The sequence below is a fragment of the Triticum aestivum genome, chromosome 7D (genome assembly GCF_018294505.1).
Source record: "Triticum aestivum cultivar Chinese Spring chromosome 7D, IWGSC CS RefSeq v2.1, whole genome shotgun sequence".
In the NCBI taxonomy this organism is placed as follows: Eukaryota; Viridiplantae; Streptophyta; class Magnoliopsida; order Poales; family Poaceae; genus Triticum; species Triticum aestivum.
This window is the reverse complement of record NC_057814.1, coordinates 222,914,668-222,940,980: the sequence shown is the minus strand read 5'-3', so window position 1 is coordinate 222,940,980 and position 26,313 is coordinate 222,914,668. Positions and strand designations below refer to the sequence as shown.

General features: G+C 47.8%; 3 protein-coding genes across 3 annotated transcripts; 1 reads left to right on the top strand and 2 right to left on the bottom strand.

The window, feature by feature from the left end:
- Positions 1-4,769: 4,769 nt before the first annotated feature.
- Positions 4,770-6,212, bottom strand: LOC123164513 (glycosyltransferase family protein 64 C3). The gene has a single exon (XM_044582022.1). It carries the CDS (start codon positions 6,124-6,126, stop codon positions 5,104-5,106), a length of 1,023 nt encoding a protein of 340 aa, XP_044437957.1. The 5' UTR covers positions 6,127-6,212; the 3' UTR covers positions 4,770-5,103.
- Positions 6,213-6,255: 43 nt separating this feature from the next.
- Positions 6,256-7,284, top strand: LOC123164514 (uncharacterized). Its single transcript, XM_044582023.1, has 3 exons — positions 6,256-6,565; positions 6,678-6,812; positions 6,915-7,284. The coding sequence occupies exons 1-3, from the start codon at positions 6,359-6,361 to the stop codon at positions 6,984-6,986; spliced, it is 414 nt and encodes a 137-aa protein (XP_044437958.1). The 5' UTR covers positions 6,256-6,358; the 3' UTR covers positions 6,987-7,284.
- On the bottom strand, positions 7,234-15,220 carry LOC123164512 (isoamylase 1, chloroplastic). The gene is made up of 18 exons (XM_044582021.1): positions 14,730-15,220; positions 14,447-14,629; positions 14,264-14,356; positions 13,803-13,955; positions 13,487-13,563; positions 12,466-12,607; positions 12,287-12,394; positions 12,101-12,186; positions 11,791-11,862; positions 11,592-11,718; positions 11,276-11,362; positions 10,240-10,332; positions 9,244-9,402; positions 8,412-8,495; positions 8,119-8,199; positions 7,957-8,036; positions 7,707-7,824; positions 7,234-7,591 (listed from the first exon to the last, which is right to left on the bottom strand). Exons 1-18 carry the CDS (start codon positions 15,102-15,104, stop codon positions 7,334-7,336), a joined length of 2,376 nt encoding a protein of 791 aa, XP_044437956.1. The 5' UTR covers positions 15,105-15,220; the 3' UTR covers positions 7,234-7,333.
- Between the last annotated feature and the right edge of the window lie 11,093 nt (positions 15,221-26,313).

The window sequence follows — 26,313 nt, the reverse complement described above, 5'->3', positions numbered from 1 at the left end:
ACACACTTAAGGTTCGGTGACGCTAGGGTTGTAGAGATATGAGCATGCGGAAACCCGAAAGTTGTTCGGAGTCCCAGATGAGATCCCGGATGTCACGAGGAGTTCCGGAATGGTCCGGAGGTAAAGAATTATATATAGGAAGTCAAGTTTTGGCCACCGGAAAAGTTTCGGGGGTCACCGGTATTGTACCGGGACCATCGGAAGGGTCCCGGGGGTCCACCTATCCCGGAGGGCCCCATGGGCTGAAGTGGGAAGGGAACTAGCCCTTAGTGGGCTGGGCCTCCCCCTGCGCCTAGGGTTGGAAACCCTAGGGTGGGGGGGCGCCCCACTTGCCTTGGGGGGCAAGTCTCCCCCTGGCCGCTGCCCCCCCCCCCTTGAGATGGGATCCAGGCCGGCGCCCCCCTCCCAGGGGGCCTATATATAGTGGGGGGAGGGAGGGCAGCAGTACCACAGCCCCTGGCGCCTCCCTCTCCCCCTGCAACACCTCTCCCTCCCGCTTGCGCTTGGCGAAGCCCTGCCGGGATCCCGCTACATCCACCACCACGCCATCGTGCTGCTGGATCTCCATCAACCTCTCCTTCCCCCTTGCTGGATCAAGAAGGAGGAGACGTCGCTGCTCCGTACGTGTGTTGAACGCGGAGGTGCCGTCCGTTCGGCACTCGGTCATCGGTGATTTGGATCACGGCGAGTACGACTCCATCAACCCCGTTCATTGGAACGCTTCCGCTCGCGATCTACAAGGGTATGTAGATGCACTCCTTTCCCCTCGTTGCTAGTATACTCCATAGATGGATCTTGGTGATGCGTAGGAAATTTTAAAATTCTGCTACGATTCCCAACAGCCTCCCCCTACCCCTGTTGGAAATATGCCCTAGAGGCAATAATAAATGGTTATTATTATATTTCTTTGTTCATGATAATCGTCTATCGTTCATGCTATAATTGTATTGTCCGGAAATCGTAATACATGTGTGAATGCATAGACCACAATGTGTCCCTAGTAAGCCTCTAGTTGACTAGCTCGTTGATCAACAGATAGTCATGGTTTCCTGACTATGGACATTGGATGTCATTGATAACGGGATCACATCATTAGGAGAATGATGTGATGGACAAAGACCCAATCCTAAGCTTAGCATAAAAGATCGTGTAGTTTCGTTTGCTAGAGCTTTTCCAATGTCAAGTATCATTTCCTTAGACCATGAGATCGTGCAACTCCCGGATACCGTAGGAGTGCTTTGGGTGTGCCAAACGTCACAACGTAACTGGGTGACTATAAAGGTGCACTACGGGTATCTCCGAAAGTGTCTGTTGGGTTGGCACGGATCAAGACTGGGATTTGTCACTCCGTGTGACGGAGAGGTATCTCTGGGCCCACTCGGTAATGCATCATCATAATGAGCTCAATGTGACTAAGGCGTTAGTCACGGGATCATGCATTGCAGTACGAGTAAAGAGACTTGCCGGTAACGAGATTGAACAAGGTATTGGGATACCGACGATCGAATCTCGGACAAGTAACATACCGATTGACAAAGGGAATTGTATACGGGATTGATTGAATCCTCGACACCGTGGTTCATCCGATGAGATCATCGTGGAACATGTGGGAGCCAACATGGGTATCCAGATCCCGCTGTTGGTTATTGACCGGAGAGGCGTCTCGGTCATGTCTGCATGTCTCCCGAACCCGTAGGGTCTACACACTTAAGGTTCGGTGACGCTAGGGTTGTAGAGATATGTGTATGCGGAAACCCGAAAGTTGTTCGGAGTCCCGGATGAGATCCCGGACGTCACGAGAGGTTTCGGAATGGTCCGGAGGTGAAGAATTATATATAGGAAGTCAAGTTTCGGCCACCGGGAAAGTTTCGGGGGTTACCGGTATTGTACCGGGACCACCGGAAGGGTCCCGGGGGTCCACCGGGTGGGGCCACCTATCCCGGAGGGCCCCGTGGGCTGAAGTGGGAAGGGAACCAGCCCCTAGTGGGCTGGGCGCCCCCCATGGGCTTCCCCCCATGCGCCTAGGGTTGCAAACCCTATGGTGGGGGGGGGCTTCCCACTTGCCTTGGGGGGCAAGGCACCCCCCTTGGCCGCCGCCCCCACCCTAGATGGGTTTGGCCGGCGCCCCCCTCCCAAGGGGGCCTATATAAAGGGGGAGGGGGAGGGAGGGCAGCAACGACACAGCCTTGGGCGCCTCCCTCCTCCCCTGCAACACCTCTCTCTCTCGTATAAGCTCGGCGAAGCCCTGCCGACATCCCGCTGCATCCACCACCACGCCGTCATGCTGCTGGATCTCCATCAACCTCTCCTTTCCCCTTGCTGGATCAAGAAGGAGGAGACGTCGCTGCACCGTACGTGTGTTGAACGCGGAGGTGCCGTCCGTTCGGCACTCGGTCATCGGTGATTTGGATCACGGCGAGTACGACTCCGTCATCCACGTTCATTGGAACGCTTCCGCTCGCGATCTACAAGGGTATGTAGATGCACTCCTTTCCCTCGTTGCTAGTATACTCCATAGATGCATCTCGGTGAGCGTAGGAAAATTTTAAAATTATGCTACGATTCCCTACAACCCCGGCGGCCCGGGTGCCCAACCCTAGCCGAGGGACCCAACCCCCACCCTCTTCCTCTTCCCCCGTTGCCGCCAGCGAGTGCCGCCAGGCAAAGCCAGTGCGGCGTCTGCGGAGGCGGGATCTCCTTTTCCCTCGCTTGGATCAGGGGCCGCGGGGGGCTCCTTCTTCGGGGGCGTCGGTGAAGCTCGGAGGCCTGGCGCGAACGCGCAGGCGGTGGCGGTGAGGGGCGGTGCGGCCTGCTGGCAGGTGGCGGCGCGTCACAGTGTAGCGTGCGGGCTGGTGGTGGCGCGACGTTCTTCGCGGCGGTGCTTGATCCGGTTAGATCCACGCCGGCCGGGAGTGGGGGCTGGCCGCTGATGCTCCGCGGGAGGCTCGGTTGGGCGGCTGCTCAGACAGAGTTGGCAGTGCTGAGATGGTGAGCTATGGTGTCGGCGGAGACGTTTGGAGGCAGTGGCGCGAGCCCACGAACAGGTCGGTTGTGGCGACAGCTGTATGGCTCGGCCAAGATGGAGTCTTGGCGAGCAGCGAGTGGTCGGTCACCTCTGTGTGATGTGGTGAGAGGTGGTGCTCTCCCGGTGGCGATGCTTGGTGCTTCGTGGAGGTGCGGTTCCGGCCGTCACAAGGCCGTCCTTTGGTTGGCGACGGCTACTGTGGGTGGTCTTGGATCTTGCCAGAGGTGTGGGGTGGTTGTGGTTTCTGTCCAGGCTGGGAGTTTAGTGCGGTCGTCGAGTTCCTCTTTGTCGTGCAACCGGTCGTAGGTCTTCGGCTTTTGCGACTGCTTCTGCTTAGAGTTGCGGTAGCGGCGGTGCGAGACTAATTGGAGGCAAATTTGACAAATTTGACACGTGGACGAAATCAAATCATAGAATGAACTGCTCGTAAAACTATTTCATGCGGTTGACCTTTTTGTGTGACGCCCGACACGAAGGCGTCACACTACATTGTGCAACACCTCACAGATAGGCGCTACACGCCTGGCCAGCGTTGCACCCCAGACTGCCTAAAAATTGCTAAGTCATTATGCAGAGCCTAAGAGCTAGGCGCTGCACTGTATAGTGTGGCGCCTAGCTCTCAGGCGCTGCACTAGTGGTTGCACTACAAAATGAAGCAACCACTAATGCAACGCCTAGAAGCTAGGCGCTACACTGTATAGTGTGGCGCCTAACTCTCAGGCGCTGCACACTGACTTAGTAATTTTCGGATCACACGGCTGCGACGCTGGCCAGGCGTGTAGCGCCTAACTGTGAGGCGTTGCACAGTGTAGTGTAGCGCCTTCGTGTCGGGCGTCACACAAAAAGGTCAGTCGCGTGAAATAGTTTCACGGGCAGTTCATTCTGTGATTTGATTTCGTCCGTAGGTCAAATTTGTCAATTTTGCCCTAATTGGACGATATTGCCAGATTCCAAGAAGCGTGGTGATGTGCGATGCGCGGATGAAAATCTTGCTTGGCTCCTGTCGGGATGGTGGCAATGGCACCTATGGGTGTCATCCCCTTCTTGGAGGCATCGCCGAGGCGTGTTCACCCTCGCTTCTTAGAGTTGGTAGCTGTCTCCGGGCGAAAGCCTCGATTCGGTTGGATCGTCATATTGGCGGTGTCATCGATGTTGTATCTCTGTTGGGAGCTTTGTGTGTGGAGACACGACCGGGTGTGACGCCCCCGTTTCGATCATACACACAAATGTGTACGATCAAGACGGGGCGTCACAGCTCTCCTCCGGTGTTCGCCGCTATCCTCTTTTGGTACTTTGCAGCGCTATGTACACTCGTCGCCCGTCTCCCTCAGATCGGAGCAAGTCATGCCTTTTGCTTGCCAATTCCTCTTAGACGCTCAGAGTGGATGGTGTGTCGACAAGCGATGTTCTACGGGAAGCGGTGGTCTTCGGAGACGTCCTGCGGCGTCGTGACGCGGTGTGTGTCAGCTGAGGATAGGGTCTTTTGTGTTGTAGCTTGCTTTGCGGTGTTGTCCGTCTGTGGACTTGATCGACAGTGGTGTGGTGTGTGCGACGCTCGTTGCTCGCAACGAGTGGTAGTTTTTTATAATTTCAATTCTGCATTCTATAAAATTATGGTATGCTTAGGTGTACTCTAAAAAAATGCCTTTAACTTTGACCAAGTTCAGAGCCAAAATTGCCGACAACCACAATATTAAACAAAAATATGAAAATTCATTTTGTGATGAATCTAATTACACCGATATATTATGAATTTTGATATATTTCTCTACTAATGTGATCAAACTTAAAAATGTTTGACTTTTTAAGAAGATAACACATCTACTTCCTCCGTTCCTAAATATTTGTTTTTCTAGAGATTTCAACAAGTGACTACATACGGACCAAAATGAGTGAATCTACACTCTAAACTATGTGTATATACATCCGTATGTGATAGTTCATTTAAAATTTTAAAAAAGCAAATATTTAGAAACGGAGGGAGTAATATTTTAAAATAAAATGAGTTTTTGTGTTTATAAACCCAACAACACCAATAACGCAGCGGGCTAGCTCTTGTAGTGCCAGGCTAAAGCCGACTACTCCTGGTCGCACCGGACGAGACGGCCGCCTTTGCTGCACAGCCCCTGCTCGGCGACGGCCGCCTCCACCACCTTCCCGTAGCTGTACCGCAGCGGCATCCTCCCTAGCAGCCGGTGGAACTGCGTGATGCACTCCCCTCGCTTCTCCCAGTGCCCCACGCCGCCTCTCGAGCTCAGCCCCACGGCCTTCATCGCCGCGTCGCCGCCCTCCACACCGGTGCCGGCGTTGGCGTCGTTCCTCGGGTCGCCCCAGTCCCTGATGCTGCCGGCCTCCACCAGCACCGGCCCTTCCCCGGACGCCTCGGCGGCCACGAAGTTCATGAGGATGTCCTCGCAGTTGCGCTCCCGGTCCACCACGGCGCGCGCCGCCGCGAGCTCCGGGGAGCAGGAGTACTTCCGGAGGAGGTCCACGCCGAGGACGAGGAACTTGGTGAGCACCATGGAGTAGCGGCCGGGCTGCGGCGCGGCGTACGCCCACCTCCCGCGGGCGAGGTCGAGGTGGTGGGACCTCGGAAAGAAGCCGACGAGGGTGCCCGGGCGGCCGGCCCGCTGCTGCCAGGCGGCGAACGCGAAGGAGATCGCGGCGGCGTCGGGGAGGACGTCGTCATCGGCGACGGCCACGGCGGCGGTGCGGATGGACGGGTGCGGGAGGAACCGGGAGTTGAGGGAGGCCGAGGCGGTGCGGTGGAGGGACACGCCCGGCGGGAAGCGCGGGACGAGGAGGCGGTCGTCCGGGGTGGAGGGGTTGCACCAGAGCACGACGACGGCGAGGACGAGCGGGTGTGCGGCGTAGGCTCCCGCGATGGCGCGGAGGAGCGGGAGCCGCCGCTCCGAGAAGCCGCTCAGGAGCACCGTGAGCCGGTCCGGCCGGAGTTCCTCCTCCTGCGGGGACGCCGCGTCGCAGGCCGCCCCTTCTCCTCCTCCGAGTGCCGCGACGGCGGAGAGTGTGACGGCAACAAGGAAGACGAGGTGGAGGACAAGGTAATGGTGGTGGTGGTGGTGGTGGTGCGACGACGGCATGGACGAAGCGGCGGCGAGATCTGGTGAAGAGTGTTGACTCGAGGCGACTTGTAGAAGCAGCGAACGAAGATTTTGCGCGGGCCTGGATGTCAGGCTTTGCGGTTTGACTCGTGGCTGTAGTGATCTGGCCGATGTGGACCTGCGTGGGGCCGTGGTGTCAGAAGCGGGATCCTTTCCCTCGCGATTTTATCCGGAGGGTGCGGTGGTGAGGCGAGGCAGAGCAAGGAAGAGAATGGCTGTGCAGTGGTGCAGCGCGACGAGCCTGCACGGTTGGTGCCGCCACCCATCGCCGCCGCTGCCGTCCCCGGCATTGGCGTCGACCGTGTCGCTGTCTCGGCAGCCGAGGAGGATCGGCTGCGTGTCCGTCCGCAGGGAGGTCGCCGTGGCCGCGGCGGCAGAGGCGGCCCCGCCGGAGGTCGAGGCGGACGTGGACATGGAGGTTAGCATCTCTCAAGCCTCGCAGTGATCCATGACCATCTGACGAGTTCAAGTTATGCACCTGATCCTCCAAGCTAGCAATTCTCACCTGCCGTCTGCGCTGTTGTCCCAAGGAAGAAGGTGTAGAGTGCGAAGAAGGGTGCGGCGGCACGGGGTGGCTGCTGTGCGACTTCTGCAAGGGGAAGAAGAACAACGTCAAGTCCGAGAGCAGCCCCAGGATCTATCGCCGCTGCCCGACCTGCAAGGCCGTAAGTTCTCTTTCTTTCTCCTACCTTAAATTTCCATCCTCTTCTTAAGCTCCGGCGCCGACGACCAACCGGCTTCCCTTGTTATTGTTGTTGTTGTTGCAGGCCGGGTACATCTTGTGCCAGAGATGCAGGGTCTACAGATGCATCACATATCCTGAAAGCACCGAATCATGATCGACACAGGCATGCAGAGCAAGCAGATCGAGCTGGAGATCCTCTGGTCGTTTTGCTGGTTCTTCTACCTTCCTTATGCTGCCCTGCTGACTGCGGTGTGGATCGTTCGTCTTCCTTCAGTGTCACTGACAGAAGAGCATGCTCTGTGCATTTTGTTTTTGCTCCATTGTCAATGAATGTTATACTAGCTTGGTCATCAGGAAAAACTTCTCTGATTACCAGAAACTTTGCAGTTTGCACATGTATCTGTGGATCGAATAGATCACTGGCAATAGAGCAATTGTGCACACTGATAATACGCCAAAGGACTACATATAGACATATTATTTACTGTATATATTTGTCTCTCAAACATCAGGGCGCAATACTAGGATGACCGATGAGTAGCTGAGCATGGGGTAGAGGTTGGAGTTGAGGAAATGAGAGAACTGGTGTATGGTGAGAGCGCGATCAGGTAAGTCGTCGGTGAGGAAGTCATATGGTGCTGGCTTGCCTGTGTCCACCACCGGTTCCCACCGGCGCCCTGCGCGCTCTGGGAGCTCAACAACGGCCGGTAAGTGGCTGGTGTTGAAGGCCACATAGATCTCGCCCTGTCTTTCATCTTTCTGTGGTGAGATACATAAAGATATTTGTTACTTCTAAAACTCTCCATAATTTACTTTTGAGTTAAATTTTCTTTTTTAAAACAACTATAGTGAAGTGTCAGAACTATATGTGTACCATGGAAAAGGCAACGAATCGGCTATTCTCAGACCAATCAGGCTTCCCAGGCTGATGACCATGCCACTGCAGCCGTTCGGCCGTTGGAAAGTCCTCAAGGCCAAGACCCTCGCACTCCCTACAGTGCAGCAGATCAAATACACAAATAGACAACACCAACTTGATTAGGGTGTGAAATTGACCTTGCTCGCTTAGCGTTTGGAGGCACCTTCAGTGGTTCTACACAGAAATTATTCAACGGAATACTTACTTGCGGAATTTGGTCATGAGGCAGCAGAATCTGTGCAAGTCAGAGTATTGTTCTTTTTTATCCCAGCGAAAATAATTGACCTACAGAAGAGCCATGACGGATGAATGCAAAGATTTGAAGATAGTTACTTAGAACAACAATATGTGACCAAATTGTACTGACATAAGAATCATGGCAGTATGTATTGTTGTTGCCCCCTTTTGTGTGGCCATATTCATCGCCCATGTAAAACATTGGAACTCCCTAACAATTGAAAAAAAAAAATGAAAATGCTTAGAAGGTCTGAAATACTGAAGAAGGTGAATCTAAGAATTCAACTTTGGCAGATATCTCAGATAAGCAATCCCTTCATGTTGGCTCTATTAATACTGGGATTGGATGTTTCACCTGACAACATATGCCATTGTGAAAAACAGGCAATCTCAAAAATTGAAGAGATCAGATATAAGTCTTACTTGAGAAACCATGAGACAAACAAAGAAATTGCGCATCTGCCTCTTCCTCAATCTTTTGACAGACAATCTTGCGAATTCTCCTTCCTATATTGTTCAGATGAAATGTAAGTGCATGTTCCACATGATTCTAAAGCTTCTTTGCAATTGCACAAATTTTGCTCAAACTGAAAGAACATGCTGTCATTTAAAACCATTTATACGGCAGGGGTCTGCTGCAAGGTAAACAGAGGAAAATTCATCAAATTCAGGTGATTGTGCTCATGGTATGTGCCCAACCCCCAGATGATGGATGCTGATGCACTTGCTTGGGAGGTCACCACTCTGAGGCTGCTGAGAAGATTGGAGGTGACCTCGCTCCAGTTGATTGAAGATGGGATGATGCTGGTCGTCCCTAAATGCTAAAAGGTTGATGTAATAGAGCATATCGTTTCCTTTTCTCTTTGCGCCTGAAACAACTGTTTCTGCCGGGTTGATACTTTATTTCTCTCTACGCATACTTGTAAAACTTATGGTTCGGATACTGTGATTTCATTGGAAACGGAACAAGGGTGATGCCTTTGCTATTAAAAAAATGTGCTTATTGTTCCCCCTATTAGTAACGATGGTCAGCCTGTATCAATATTTATAACCACAATTCCTGTACTGCCGCGTGCACAAAATTGAAGGCAACTTTTCTCTAGAAAATACAATTATACGAACAAAGAGATCTTGTAGGGAAACTCTTACTGCCTTAACGGTTTAGGTAGAGAGAACCATACAACGACATTTGTCAGCCATTTGACTATTATGTAAAGCATGAAAATTTCAAAAAAAAAGGAGAGTTCAGAATTACCTCCCCACAATTCCAGCTAAGATTGTGATTTTCTCCATCTCTATTGTTCTCCCCATTTGGTAAATTGTACTTGTTATTATATGTTACCAAATCACCCAGTGTAAATCCATCATGTGCACATACAAAGTTGATACTGTGCCAAGGTTTCCTTCCTCCTGCCTGATTAATCAATAAGAAATTGCAGTGCCAATAACAAGTTACTGGTTTGATTGCTAGAGAAACCAAATAGAAATTTGTGAATAACAGATCAAATTACCCGACAAATTAAATTTGGCATTCATCTTACAAATATACATCGAGCTAAGTTAGCGCCGACAGAAAGTATGAAGTCGTTTTCATTTCTTTACAGAAAAGCAAGTTACCTATGAAATCTGAGATGGCTTTTTTTAGGGGGAAAAATCAATATAGTTTCTTCTCCCCCCCTAAAAAATGACATGGCTGGAATTTTTCAGTGGATTATTCACCAGACAAATAAATAAGATAACTAGAAAGCCCTATGTTCCTTCATTGGCAAGTTGGGTGTTAAAACCTATATATTGCACTAGTGTATACACTTATAATCGACAGAAAGTATGAAGTCGTTTTCATTTCTTTACAGAAAAGCAAGTTACCTATGAAATCTGAGATGGCTTTTTTTAGGGGGAAAAATCAATATAGTTTCTTCTCCCCCCCTAAAAAATGACATGGCTGGACTTTTTCAGTGGATTATTCACCAGACAAATAAATAAGATAACTAGAAAGCCCTATGTTCCTTCATTGGCAAGTTGGGTGTTAAAACCTATATATTGCACTGGTGTATACACTTATACTCCCTCCGTTCCAAAATAGATGACTCAACTTTGTACTAACTTTTACTAAGGGAGGGAGTACTTCTTAGCCAAATGCATATGCATACACTATAATCGTTATATATTTACATGTGTATCATCATGTGGTATATATAAAAAATCCATGTGACATTCACTCAACCCATTTCCAAGTATTGCCACAACTTACCTGGTATAGGTGTGGACTTCCACAAAGACATTCGGCAAAACCACCAGCAAATCCATCAGTGCCTTTAATGAATTGGCGCACAATGTCCCGGTACTGAGGAGACAACCACACAAGTTAGTACTTGGATGAAATAGCTAGTAAGTGACGTGGGAGATGTGCAACATATTTTTTTAGTTGAAGATGGATGCACACGAGATCATATGTTCCCTCTTAAAGATCCACCAGCATTAGCATATACAAGCTTAATATCGCAATGTTTCTTACCGATTTCAATTTTCCATTCCCTGATAAAAATCAAATGCGCAACAGTGTTGTCAACAATTATTGGCCAGACACCCAGAATTCGTGATCATTCCATTTTTATCTTCTATGGGACCAGTACGGAAGTGCCCAAATGAGGAGTATATACATAAACTATAATAATTTACAAAACACTACTAAGCTAAAACCTTTGCCGCACCCTCAAATCAAGCTACAAATAAAGGCAAAGGTAAATTAAATATCACCAGCTGCTTGCTTCGAACACCCAAAATCCTAGGAGAAAACAATGAGGTTTAGGTGTTACAAGTCAAAAAGCAATATCGTCTTATATGCTTATTCGTGGGGATTTACTTCGAACATGCATATATTTGTTAAATGATACTCCCTCCGTCCGGAACTACTTGTTGCAGAAATGGATAAAAATGGATGTATCTAGAACTAAAATACGTCTAGATACATCCATTTCTCCGACAAATAATTTCGGACGGAGGGAGTATAATACAGCACAACATGAACAATTTCTTGCAGAAAACTCAAATATTTCTTGCTCGGTTGACACTCACAAGAGTTAGTGCGTTCATTCAGACATTTGAGAAGTAGTACTTCACTATTCAGCACATGTGTTATCATTCTTGTAGACAGATGCGGGATAATTCTGCGTGCCCCTTTAAAGTTCAGGTGGAATGCGTATTATTTTGCTTTATCTATATATGTCGCAAATATAAGTTATATTTCTATCAGTATTTGCCATTCAAACTTTTAACAGGTACCTTACCTTCCCATTCCACTCAGACCAAACATTCCAGTGAGGGAATTGACCTACTTGATAGAGGCCTCCTGCATCCCATGCTTCAGCAATGAGCTATAATTGCAACGGGGGAAAGGAATAAGAGAGCCTCCCAAGGAAGCAATAATATGTCAAGTATATACAGTTGAAATATAGTAGTATCTACATGTTTAGCATAACTCACAAGAAGCAGATAAAGAGAGCTACTTGCATTTTTTTTCCTTATCAACATTGGGAAATTGATCATTACCATATTAAAACAATTGAATGCACACAGACAACAGGTGTTGGATGAAACAAGTACCTTGACGCCTCCAAGAATTGGGTCATTGCTGATCATGTCAATAAGTGGTGGAGTAACAAGAGGTGTCCCTGTTGTGATCATGTCACCTTCTATTGGAGCTCCATACACGTTAACTGGATCCCACAGACTTGTAAAAGAAACATTCTTTTAAGAATCTTCTGAAAAGGCAACACGCAAACAAACAATAAATACAAATTACCTGGAACCTCTGGTCATTATGGATGCAAGATCAAAACGAAAACCATCAACATGCATTTCCATCACCCAGTATCTGCAAAACAAAAGTAAATTAGTTGACGAGACATACAGTAGATTTTTCCCTTTTCATTGGAGAAGAATTTGAAGATGCCAAATCAATAAGCACCAGGACATTAGTATTTGTGACATTTAAAGATACAATATGCTGACCAAAAGATTTACCCCCACAAGCTTGCAAATTAATCATATCAAAATGACAAGCAGCAAAAGAAATGAAAAAGTAGTTCTAGAAGTAAAATGTATATCTGTACCTTAAACAATCTACAATGAATTGACGAACCACAGGATGATTACAGTTGAAGGTATTCCCACAGCCAGAATAGTTATAAAACTCTCCCTGCATGAACATAATCCCCTTGAAAAAGAACTACTACATAACACATCTATGCTCTATACATCTATGAAAGAACAATTACGCAGCAAGAAAGATCTGTCACCTTGGGTGCAAGCATATAGTATGTAGTATTATCGACCCCCCTAAATGATAATATTGGACCATTCTCATTACCCTCAGCTGTATGGTTGAAGACAACATCCAGGATCATCTAGCAGTAACATGTCTTCGCATCAAATTGATAAGTTCAAAAGGAGCAACTAACTCGTACGACTTGCTTACCTCAATTCCCCGTTTGTGAGCCTCTCTTACAAAAGTTTTGAACTCATTTATGGCATCACGCCCACAGTTTTTTATCCCGCCTGATGTGTATCTCGTCATTGGTGAAAAGAAGTTTATGGTAGAATATCCCCAAAAGTTCATCCTGATATGAAAACAAGCAGTTTATACAAAACGGTGATAAATTAGTCATGTTTCCAAAGAGAAATATAGCCAACAATAATCATGTTAAAACACATATGCATGGTACACACGAATAATGAGAGGGCAATTGGGAACGTTGGTACAAATGACAGGTAGGCAGACAAAATTCATGTTAGCAAGTCTGGAGATGGCAAGACAGTAGCATGCTGGATTTCATTTTCAGCTATCAACTATTCAACTGTCGTGACCAATTTCAATTATGGATTGATGTCTCATGGAGAAAAATCCAGCTTAGGTACTTGCGAAATATTAACATCATTAGCAGCAGCCGGTATATATATATATATATATATATATATATATATATATATAGTGTTACTATTCATCACCCAGGGTGCAGAATAAGTTATTCTTCACCCGAGGTAATCTTACGACCATTTCATAAATAAATTACATTTGAAATACAAATAGTTACATTCATATTGATTTACTGTATAAAATTTGGCATTAACAAAAAAATATAGGTCAAAAAATGTATTTTATGTACATTTTACACTATGTTTTTACATTTGTAATTTTACGTAACATAATTTTTTTTTACGACGATTATAGGTTTTCTTACGTTCTCTTTTTATCTCTAAAATAAGACAAAATTTACGAAACGTAAAATTACGGTGCATAGATGTTAAAATAGAGGTGGGTGAAGAATAACTATTCCTCACCCAGGGTGACGAATAGTCTATATTATATATATATGTAAAACTGTTGAGTGACTGCTAAAAAAAATAGTTTGAACAAATATCAGTTATGCAGGCACAAAATGTGTATGAACTCTCACTCAAACAGTGCTGGCAGGCTAATACTAAATTCATGTCCTTACTTGGAAGAAGAGGTTGAGTACTCCAGCTCGTTGAACTCATGGCAGGGCATTAATTCAATACAATTAACTCCAAGCTCCTGTAGAGGGAACAGTCCAATATCAAATAATACGGAATTCATAAGCAGATCTGGGAAAACATATTTAGTCATGATTACAGAATTGGGTATTAAATCCAAATAAGATGCGTGTGAGCATCTCCTCGATAATGAGCATGTAACTGCTATAGTATGCAGTAGTTTTTGTAATAACCCAAATTCTGGCTAATATGTAGCTTTCTTTAAAAATTATCCTATGTAGTCAGCAAGTACAGCTGTACCTTCAAATAGTCAAGCTTCGACACAGCTCCAATGAAAGTACCCGGATGTTCTACATTGCTTGAATCATGCTTCGTGAATCCACGCAAGTGCATCTCATATATTACCAGGTCCTTTTGAGGATATCTTAGAGGTAGGTCGCCTTCCCAATCAAACTGCAGATGCAAACCTTTTTACTGCATGTCCAATTAAACGACTAAGACAGCAACAACAAATACTAGATGCAATTTCACTTCACTTCCACTTGCAAACATAATATTATAAAAAAATATGATTCAAGGACCTTTAACAACAGTAAATTACAAGTTTTGGTCAAAGTCAGCAGACAACTACAAATGTCTAATGACACTGCTCTCTTTGATCATGACTGTCTGAGGCAATGTAGTACAAGTGAAAGACAGGAGAAAAATATGAGAAAAAGAGAGAAACAAATGCAGCCAATATTTTCAGCAATCAGGCATACCGTGCTATATGGAAGAGGGATCATGCCAGCCATCTGAGGCCAGCAATTGTTACCACGCGCCGGAACGCCATACTCCCCTCGGCTTATCACTGCCTAGAGCAACACAAAAGGCAACAAATAAGGGTCCACGTAACAATTTCTACTGTAAATACCAAGATGCAGGTAAAGCTAAAGTATGATCACCTTAGCATAAGGATCCACCACGACATTGGAAATATCAAGGTAGTGCCCGCAGTGAGGAGCAAAGGTGCCGTCGAACCTGTACCCGTAAAGCATGTCGTGCAGCTCGCCTTCAATGAAGACATGCCACACGTTCCCAGTCCGATTCATCAGGGGGTCAAGGGAAACCTCCTCCGTCACCCTATCCTGCAGCATTTCCCCCAGTACAAAACTTAAATCGCAGGCCAGAAAAGGGGGCGCGCGGCGCACGCAAAGCTGATGAACTCTACTCGGGAGGCAACCCCACCGCCTTGAGATCTTCTGGCGTGAAGAGGCAGAGCGCCGCGGCGGTGGCTCCACCGGAGTAGACGGCGAAATTGACCCCGCCGGCGAGCGCGGTGGCGCCCAGCGGCGCGGGCATTCCGGCGAGCACCCTGCACGCGCCGCCGAGCGCGTACCTGTCCTCCGCCACCGCCTCCTCCTCGTCGTCGTCCTCATCCTCGGCCTTCGTCGCCGCCTCGACAACCGCGGCGCACACCTCGCCGACCCCCTTCCCCGCCGTCGCATTGGGTCGCCACCGTCGCAGGCGCGGCGCCGGCCCCGGCCCCGGCCGCCTCGCGCGCGCGGCGAGGGACGGGCGCGCGCAGAGGCAGGGCGCCTTGGCCATGGCCATCATCGTCATGCCGGGAACCCCGAGCGATCGGTGATTGATTTTGGGGAGGAGCGGCGAGGCGGGGTTATTTATCGGTGGGATCCGCGCCTCCTGTTGGTTCTTCGTGGGAGGTGTGACTCGAGTGCGTGCGTGATAGTGTGGCAGGGTACTACTGTGGTTGAGCGAGGGGGGAGGGATCGATCGCACCGTCCGTTCGTCCGAGCGTGCGTGTGCCGTGCGCGCGCTCTCGCTTTGCTGACAGTGCCGGGCGTGTCGCGTTGCGGTTCTCACCGTCCATTTGGACCGGCCGCTGCGGGTGCCGTGCCCTGCTAGCATGGGGTGGGTCCGCTGGCGCGGGTTTTCCGTGAGGCCCGGTTGCAAGCAGAACAAGATCCCATAGGTAGAACCGTGGAAGAAATGGGGCTCTCTCATGTTCTCTCCAACGGATGATGCAAAATAATGCTAGTGCCAAAAAAACCGTTTTAAGCATCCTAATCTCGGTGTGAGATGGCGGCCGACCCGATCTACCCGTATGGGGATCACCATCCTCGATGTGCTTCATGCCGGCCTCCTCGATTTGGACGCCGACGTCCGACGAGTTCCGGTCTTCCTCTCGGAGATCTCCGCTATTGGCGCATGGCTCCACTAGGTATCTAGATAGGAATTGATCCGGTCGGGCGCATCCTTGTCTTCGGCCAGAGAGGCTTCATGAAGGTGTGCCGTGAAGCTTCGCTTTCTTGCCCATGCAATGGGACATGTCTACATATAGATTTTCATGGCATTGACAGTGGTGAAGAAAGTCATGGTGGCTGCGATTGGTGGCTTGTAATGCGGAGAGGAGTTTTGGTTGCTATGAAGACTTGCGTGTAACGCCCACGATGCGGCTATATCTCCCACGTGTCGAGGCACGACTTAGAGGCATAACCGCATTGTGGTTTTGTCGCAAGAAGGGTCATCTTCACACAATCCCATGTAATGAACAAGAATGGGATAACGAGAGTTGGCTTACAATCGCCACTTCACACAATACATAAATAATTCATACATCATCCAAAATCCACACATAGACCGATTACGGTCAAATCTAAAAGAAATTAAGATAACCCCAAATGCTAGATCCCCGATCGTCCCAACTGGGCTCCACTACTGATCATCAGGAAAAGAAACATAGTAACGACCACGTTCCTCGTCGAACTCCCACTTGAGCTCGGTTGCGTCACCTGCACTGGCATCGTCGACACCTGCAACTGTTTTGGTAGAATCTGTAAGTCACGAGGACTCAGCAATCTCACACCCGCGAGATCAAGACTATTTAAGCTTATAGGAAAGGAAGGGGTAATGAGGTGGAGCTGCAGCAGACACTAAGCATATATGGTGGCTAACATACGCAAATGAGAGCGAGAAGAGAAACAACGCAACGGTCGCGGAGCTAGAAGTGATCAAGGAGTGATCCTGAAACTACTTACGTTCATGCATAACTCAAACCGTGTTCACTTTTCGGACTCCGCCGAAAAGAGACCATCACGGCTACACACGGTTGATGAATTTTAAATTAAGTCAAGTGACAAGTTCTCTACAATCGGACATTAACAAATTCCCATCTGCCTCATAACCGCGGGCACGGCTTTCGAAAGATAATACCCTGCAGGGGTGTCCCGACTTAGCCCATTATAAGCTCTCACGGTCAACGAAGGATAAACCTTCTCCCGGGAAGACCCGATCAGTCTCGGATTCCCGGTTTACAAGACATTTCGACAATGGTAAAACAAGACCAGCAAAGCCGCCCGAATGTGCCGACAAATCCCGATAGGAGCTGCACATATCTCGTTCTCAGAGCACACCGGATAAGCGAAGCGTACAGGTACCAACGTAACCCAAGTTGCCAAGGGACGGTCCCGCACGGTGCTCTAGTTTGGACTAGCACTCAGAGGAACACTGGCCTGGGGGTTTAAATAAAGATGACCCTCGGGCTCGCGAAAACCCAAGGGAAAAAGGCTTAGGTGGCAAATGGTAAAACCAAGGTTGGGCCTTGCTGGAGGAGTTTTATTCAAGGCGAACTGTCAAGGGGGTCCCATAAATCACCCAACCGCGTAAGGAACGCAAACTCAAGGAACATAATACCGGTATGACGGAAACTAGGGCGGCAAGAGTGGAACAAAACACCAGGCATAAGGCCGAGCCTTCCACCCTTTACCAAATATATAGATGCATTAATTAAATAAGAGATATTGTGATATTCCAAAAATATCCATGTTCCAACATGGAACCAACTTCAACTTCACCTGCAACTAGCAACGCTATAAGAAGGGCTGAGCAAAAGCGGTAACTTAACCAAACAACGGTTTGCTAGGTAAAGATGGTTAGAGGCTTGACATCGCAATATGAGAGACATGATATAGCAAGTGGTAGGTAGCGCAGCATAGCAATAGAACGTCAACTAGCAAAGCAAAGATATAAGTGATTTCGAGGGTATGATCATCTTGCCTGCAAGGTTCTCAGAGTTGTCGAAAGCTTGATCCTCGTAAGCGTACTCAACAGGTTCCTCGTTCACGAACTCATCTCCCGGCTCTACCCACAGCAAGAACATAAGCAATGGAACCACAATCAATCACGGGAAATGCACAAGCAACATGATGCAAAACATGCATGATATGCGAGATATGATATGCGATGCGTATGCGTGCTCTGGAAGAAAAAAGGATGAACAAGGCAGTAACTTGGCAAACCAAGTATGCCACTGGAAAGATGAGATGATTTTGGTCGAAATCGATATAAAGATCACCGGAAACGGATGCACGGTTTGCAAATGGCAAGCAAAACAAGAATGACACGATTCTGCGATTAACAGCATAATAGCACTTAGAATACAACAAGTAACTATGCTACAGCACCACAACATAGCAACAAAGTATATGGCAGTAATCTACAGAAGATGCTTGACAAAAGATGAACACTGAGCTACGGCTATATCACACCATAACAGGTTCAAACAAGCATGGCAAAAGTGCAAAAAATATCAGGTTCACAGACTTGGTGAAATTACTGGACATGGCTGAAACAGCATCAGGTAGCAATGTTCAGAGCAAGCAAAACACATGCTACAGGAACTTAACATAGCAAAACAAGGCATGAAATGAATCTACTAAATGCATAGAACAAAAGTCCCTTAGTGACCATGAACCAAAAAGGATCATAAGATATGATGGCAACCATGTAAACATAGCAAGTTTCGTTAACAGGTTTCAGACTTAGCAGAAAACAGAGCATGGCAGAAACAGTATTATGAAGGCATCTTGGTGAGCTTGATTCCCTCACCACAAAGCAATGCATGACAAAACAAGCATACCTACAACAATATGGAATGTTTATTAAGCTAACCATGGCAAGAGCAAATACATAGCATGAAAGGATCAACTACAACAAGCTTGGCAAAATTGAATAACACGTAAACAATCTGCCAGGAACATTTTTATAGCAAAAGTAGAGCAAGATTAAGACATGCTATGGCACTCCATAATTGCAAACAGGGGCATGGATGGATAGAGCACAACTATATCTACAAAAAATCCTGACTAAACATACTCAAAAGAAGTATGGATCTCACTGTAGACACATGGATACATGGCAACAAAATAACAGTAGTAACAGACTTAGCAAAATTCTAAGTCCCTGAAAACAGAAACATCACGAAGCCTAGTTTGCATGCTTGTGCTAGTCACCACATAGATCACAAAAATACATGGCATACACTTCTGTAAATATGGCATGGCATAGATCAAAACACCTGTAGAGCTCATGCCCATAAGATGCGCACAATAAATGCAACAAAATTAACAAAACACCAAGTTCTGATAAGTAACAGCAGTTAACAGCATATAGCACTCTTGCACCAGAGATTTAGGCATCAAGATGGGCTCAAATGAACAAGGCATAATGGAACAAAATGAAGAGCATCTCGAGGCAAACATTTCTACATATCATGCACGCAAAACGGAGCAGTATGCGATGAGATATGATGCGATGAACAGGAGTATATAATGTAAAATATACGGGACTTGAAGAATTTCGAGGGGAGGGGAGAAAGTCAACCGTGGATCTGGATCGGGCTCGAGGACGCCGGGGTCGGGGCGCACGGCGGCCGGAGCTCCTCGCCGGAGCAGAGGCGGTGGCCCGCCGGAGGAACTCGGGCGGCGACGGGGAGGGACCGGATCCGGCGACGTGGGGTCGGGGAGAGGAGGCGCGCTCGGGGGAGGCGCGAGCGGAGCCGCGGCGGGCGGCGAGGCGCCGGCCGGCGACGATGGCGGCGGAGGGCGGCGAGGCGAGGCGACGAGGCGGCGGGGACGGGATCCGGCGGCGGCGCGGGGATCCGCGGGAGGAGGCGCGGGCGGCGGCGGAGCGGGCCGGGGGCCCGCGCGGGCCTGGCGGGCCGGCGGCGGCACGCGGTGGCTGGGCCACGTGGCGCCCTCTGGTTGGCCCGGGGCGGCGGCGGCTTTCGTCCGTCCGGACCGGACGTGTCCGGCGGCGCGGGGTGGAAGAAGACTAGGGTTTCGCCCGAATTTCGGAGGGGGAGGTGTTTTTATAGGTAGAGGGGGCTAGGAGACTCCAAATGGAGTGCGGTTTTCGCCCACACGATCGTGATCGAACGACCGAGAGCATGGAGGGGACTTAGAGGGGTTATTGAACTGTTTGGAGGGGGGTTTTGCTGCAACACACTAAAGGACTTTGCGGTTACCCGGTTAACCGTTGGAGTATCAAACGACCTTCAAATGGAACGAAACTTGACAGGTGGTCTACCGGTGGTATACCAAGGCCACTTGGCAAACCTCGGTCCATTCCGAGAACGTTTAACACCCGCTCATGAAAAGAAACAAGAGGGACGCGCCGGTGCATGTGGGAGTGTCGGATTGCAAAACGGACAACGGGAAAAATGCTCGGATGCATGAGACGAACACGTATGCAAATGAGATGCACATGATGACATGATATGAGATGCATGACATGAACAAAAATGCAAAACGAAAAACAAAACCCGACCACGGAGGGAATATCATAACACATAGCCGAAAATGGCAAGAGTTGGAGTTACAAATATGGAAAGTTACATCCGGGGTGTTACATTGCGACACATGTTTCTCTTGTCTGTCGAGTGGTGAGGACTTGCAGCAGCGGCCTTGGCAGGAGGGGACGACAACATAGGTGGACAACATTTCTGGTGATGCTTCTTGAGTACCGAGCCACGATTTCTAGGGTGAAAGCCCAAGGTCTGGCCTTCATTGGTTGTACCTGACAATGATCTTTCTAAAGGCATTGTTTTGGATCTAGGACTTTCTCCAGGTGAAAACTTAAGATCCTTGATCGGGCGGCGACAACGCGTGTGCATTGTTTCCCTTTTGAAGGCGTCGTTTTTGGAGAACCTCTTTTGCGGTCCGGGTGTTGTCTTTGGTGGTGGTTAGAGTGTTGCTGGTGTGAGTGTTTCATCACTTCGGCCGACGGGGCCTTTGTTTTTTATTCTTTGTTTTATATTTATCTTTCGATGTCTTGCTGGTGCGGAGGCTGGGTGTAATTGGTATCTTCACGATATTAATATTTTCCCTTTACCGAAAAAATATATCTAAGAAGTTCATCCCCCTATCTCAATTATCTTGACATGTAGCCCATCCACATCAACAAACCATGCCACCTCAGTAGAAACTGATCCTGGTGACCCCACGTCACCATGAAAATAATTGCTTTTGTCTTTTCATTGAACCATCAAGCTGTGTAGCTGGTAATCTGTTTGGGCCACAAGTTTGCCTGCTCTTCTGTTTGGGCTGAAGCGAATGAACCCATCTATTTTTTCGTGAGATCCTCTAATCCAGGGAGCAGGAAGGTTTGTTTGCTCAAAAAAGAGGAAGGTGCCCCGTCTCCTCCGCATCTTCTTCGTAGCAGTGCCTCCAATTCTCCACAACAATTACTCTCCACTTCTATTGATTTCCCTCTCCCTTTTCACCTTCTCCATCAAATCCCATTGGGACGGATGGGTTTCCTTCTCTCTGCATCCTCACTCATGAGTAACCGATGCGGTGGATCTCCCCTTTAAGTAGATCTGGAACAATAAACTCCTCGGCATGTAGCCCTCACTAATGGCCGTGTTCGCTGGCGGCATCCTTGCTCGCCTTATCGGAGCACACCCCACGCTGCTTGTTGGTCTCCTCCTCATAGCGAACTGGTCGCGACCTAAGGGGGAGATTTGATTTTAGGTTGCGCCGCTCCTCGATGTCCTCTTCAAGACCTTAATGCTGCAGGCCTGTTCTACCTGACCCTCTCATCTCTGGAGCTCCACACCGTTGTTAGCGTAGATGGCGCCTACACATGGGTGCAACAACCAATTGATCAGGTATATGATTAGTTTGTTGTTTATCATGCCCAATGAGCTATCATTTTTCATCATCAGATTCCTCTCTGCTCTATAACTTTGTCGGAGTGCATGGTGATGACATGGTACATTATTTCTTGCTCCCTCTACCCTGATTCATGGTTGATCTTCTTGCTCTTCAGCAAGAAGTATATCCACTCCTACAGTTGTTTCCTTCTTTTCTACATGGTGCTACTTTGCATTGTCTGTAAGTGTATATCTGCTCCTACAGTGCAGTTGTGTAAATCGATTTCTAATCCTTTGTCTATTTACACTAGCAGGTTACTTCAATCGTTTGATGGATTCTGCCATACTAACAAATGCTTAATGTTGCTATTTTGCCTTGAATTTCATAATGCTATTACAAGTATTCAGTCAATGGCAAATCCTTACTCTCAAGTGGTTATCTTTTACTTGATTTAGTAGTGGACCAAGATTTACTAAATATAGAATAATTATGTATTAACCAATAATGCATCATGTGTTCTGTTCTTCGGGGCTATCATATGTAGGACAATAAATTGATCTATTTCTGAGATCTTTAATACCTGACTCGACCTAACATGTATTTATTCCCTTCCTTATATTTCATTATGGAAAGTTAAGGGGAAATAAAAATGACGGTGTAGTTGTTCTCAGTTCCCAAAAATGTTGTCTTATAGTATGATTTTTATGTTGTTTGATTGAATCTATTGCAGCTTAGTAATCTGGCATATGTAGGATTAATTCTTGGTTTGCCCCATTTGGTTATTTTTTAATATTTTGACACTTGAAGTTTGGGAGCCAAAAACCATATTTATTAAGATTTAAATAGATGACTTTTTCCCATTGCGGGTTAAGCAGGAAAGAACCATCTTTACAAAGAAGTGTACCATGGAGTGTTTGTTTATAATCAATTTTTACGAATTTTGTGTCTTCATATTGCTCAAATGTTCATCCACAAGTATATGTATTGTTTCGCAATGTAAACATGAATGTTTCCATCCAAAAGTCAATCACAAGATCATTTTGTTTTCTTCGGGAGGTTGTATCTTGAAATGACCTCAACATTAGAATGATTCCCCATGTCTTGAGTTTGTCAGCTACAGGTCTACTATTTGCCTCAATTATTTTAGAAGCAAGGATCTGTTGTAGGTAAGAACGGCTTCAATATTATGTATCGGACTGCTAAAAAGCACATTAATTCTATATTGTATGGGTAAGGCCAAAATATTTTTATTCACTTTGTATCAGTTTAATGTGAGTGAACATGGAGAATCATAAAGTCTCGCCGCAACGCGCATGGCGTCATCTAGTTTAGAGAACAAAACACAACCCCCTCAAATAAAAGAGAACAAAACACGACTCTAGCAGATGTCCTATCAGTATATGTTGCTCACGGCTCTAGTAGTGTCCTAACTGCCAAAAAATTAGGACAGTCCTATATTTTGCCTCCAAGAGCAAGTTCAGCAGTTCCCATAAAGTTTCTCCCCTATATCTCAAAAACGGGACTCCCCTAATAAGATTCTCCCCTAAAAATTGCTCAACTCCAACAGTTTCCCTAAACATCTCCCTTATTCTATCTTTTAAGAATATTTCATAACTACCAACGGCTAGTTTTCAGCTCTATAAATACATGATCACCCCTCATATTTCTCACAATCATGATTCTACCTCCTCTTCTACTTCTCTTTCGCCATCTCTCCACAATGAAATGAGTCGCCGTTGAAGCTTGGCTCGACAATTTTGCGAGATTTTTCCTTCGAAGATGAGGAACTCATGATGGCTGCAATCGTAGCAAATTTCTGTGTGTTGTGATCGAGGTCTTTGGGGCTCAGTACCTGAGATCTCCAAATGTTGAAGATACTGCTAGATACTTGCAATTGGAGAGCAATGGGGGTTTCAGGATATGCTCGGAAGCATCGACTGCATGCATTGGAAGTGAAAAAATTGCCCTACTGCACACAAAGTTTTTGTTGTTGGCCATAACCGTGTACCCAAGTCATTCTTGAAGCCGTTGCTTCACAAGACCTTTGGATTTGGCATTCTTTCTTTGGTTTACTAGGATCTCATAATGATTAAATGTTCTTCACCATTCACCCGTGTTTGAAAATCTAGTTGAAGGGCATGCTCTAGAAGTGAATTATACCATCAATTGTCACAACTACAACATGGGGTATTACCTTGTAGATGGCATATATCCGCAATGGGCAACATTTGTGAAGACAATTCCAAATCCAAGAGGTGAAAAGACCAAAAATTCAAAGCGCTTGCTTTCACAGGAGGGGTAGGTTCTTCAAGCCCTTCGAGATTAGTTTGTTGTTCTTCATGCCCTTCGAGATCAACTTCTTGTTGTTCATGCCCTTAAAGATCGACATGTTGTTCTTGGGTCCAGTGCAAATCATTCAATCCGACATTACTATGCAAAAGATCAAAATAACTCTGATTTTCATCTTCCATTACCAAAATCTGAAACAAAAACAAAGGTACATTTAGCTTAAACAGCAGCAGGACAAATACAAATAACTAGCAATAGCAGTAGCACAAAAATTTCGAACAAGCTCTCTCTGCTCTATGTAAATGTGCAACAATTTTCAGCATCATACATCAATAACACACATCAGTAGCACCTGCACTAGTGAGCACTTACAAGCAGTGGTAGCTTCACCAACACCTCTCTCTCTCTGCTAGCTACTCTCTCACACATCTCTCTGCTGCACGCACACATCACCCAGCCCCTGAAGCAGCAGCGGCCAGCATACCCCCTCCCGCTATGCTCTATCCCCCGAGCAGGAGCTCCTCCCATCGAACACATCCTGGTCTTGCAGCCGCGCCCCTTGTCGGTGTCAAAATCGGCAGATCTCGGGTAGGGGGTCCCGAACTATGTGTCTAAGGATCAAAGGTAACAGGAGACATGGACACGAGGTTTACCCAGGTTCGGGCCCTCTTAATGGAGGTAATACTCTACTTCCTGCTTGATTGACTTTGATGAGTATATGGGTTACAAGAGTTGATCTACCTCGAGATCGTAATGGCTAAACCCTAGATGTCTAGCCTGTATGATTATGATTGCCTCTACGGACTAAGCCCTCCGGTTCATATAGACACCGGAGGGGGCTAGGGTTGTACAGAGTCGGTTTACAGAGAGAGGAATCTTCATATCTGAATGCCAAGCTTGCCTTCCACGCCTAGGAGAGTCCCATTCGGACACGGGGGGGGGGGGGGTGTCGGTGTCAAAACCGGCGGATCTCGGGTAGGGGTCCCGAACTGTGCGTCTAAGGTTAATGGTAACAGGAGGCGGGGGACACAATGTTTACCCAGGTTCGGGCCCTCTCGATGGAGGTAATACCCTACTTCCTGCTTGATTGATCTTGATGATATGAGTATTACAAGAGTTGATCTACCACGAGATCGTAGAGGCTAAACCCTAGAAGCTAGCCTATGGTTATGATTGTTCTTGTCCTACGGACTAAACCCTCCGGTTTATATAGACACTGGAGGGGGCTAGGGTTACACAGAGTCGGTTACAGAGAAGGAGATCTACATATCCGAATCGCCAAGCTTGCCTTCCACGCAAAGGAGAGTCCCACCCGGACACGGGACGAAGTCTTCAATCTTGTATCTTCATAGTCCAACAGTCCGGACAAAGTATATAGTCCGGCTGTCCGAGGACCCCTTAATCCAGGACTCCCTCAGTAGCCCCTGAACCAGGCTTCAATGACGATGAGTCCGGCGCGCAGATTGTCTTCAGCATTGCAAGGCGGGTTCCCTCTCCGAATACTCCATAGAAGATTTTGAACACAAGGATCGTGTCTGGCTCTGCAAAACAAATTCCACATACCACCGTAGAGAGTACAATATTCCACAAATCTAATCCGCTGACAACTTTTCCTAACGTGACATCACGCCACGACCCGGTCTTTATTTGAACCGTTCTCCCTAACCAGCTACTGCGCATGTTGCGAGGCGGTTTTATGGGCATGTCTTATCGAAGCAGAGATCGTGTCCCCCTATCTCGGGATTCTCATCAATACGGGTATGGGTAATCCAACCGCGTCTTCAGCGCGACGCTTGGGGAATAAGCGAGGTTACGGGGTGGGGAGGCACTGGATCTCTGCCGCCTTTATAAGGAGATAAGGACTCCCCTTTTTCACCCACGCCTTCTTCTTCTGCTTATCCATTCCCCTTTGCTCGAGCCCCATCGCCCAAGCGTTCGTCTTCTCCGCCCACAAAGGCCTTCCGAAAATGTCTGGATCCGGAGTAGGAGGCAAGTGGATGGCCTCTACCGTCCGGGAGAAGGATATCAAAAAGCTTCGGGAGGCCGAGTATCTGGCCCAGAAAATCAGCCACTGTCTCCCGATGGCAGGACGGATCGTCCCTACTCCGAAACCCCACGAGAGGGTTGTTTTCCTCCCTCATTTTGTCCGCGGGCTGGGGTTTCCCCTCCACCCATTCGTTCGTGGCATCATGTATTACTATGGGATCGATTTTCATGATCTATCCCCCAATTCCTTCCTCAACATCTCGACGTTCATCGTCGTGTGCGAGGCCTTTCTCCGCGCCTCGCCACACTTCGGCTTATGGCTGAAGATCTTTAATGTGAAGCCCAAGGTAGTGGGCGGTGAGCACGTCGAGTGCGGAGGCGCCATGGTGAGCAAGATTCCCAACGTCACATGGCCAACAGGTACTTTCAATGATTCCGTCAAAGGGTGGCAGCAGCAGTGGTTTTACATCACTGAGCCGCGCGGCACGAAATGGGCCGCTGCTCATGAATTCTGATCCGGAGCCCCCCTGCGGCTTACGTCCTGGCCCAAGAAGGGCCTGGATTGGTCTTCGTCCGACGAGCCGTCGGCGCTCCAGAAGCGC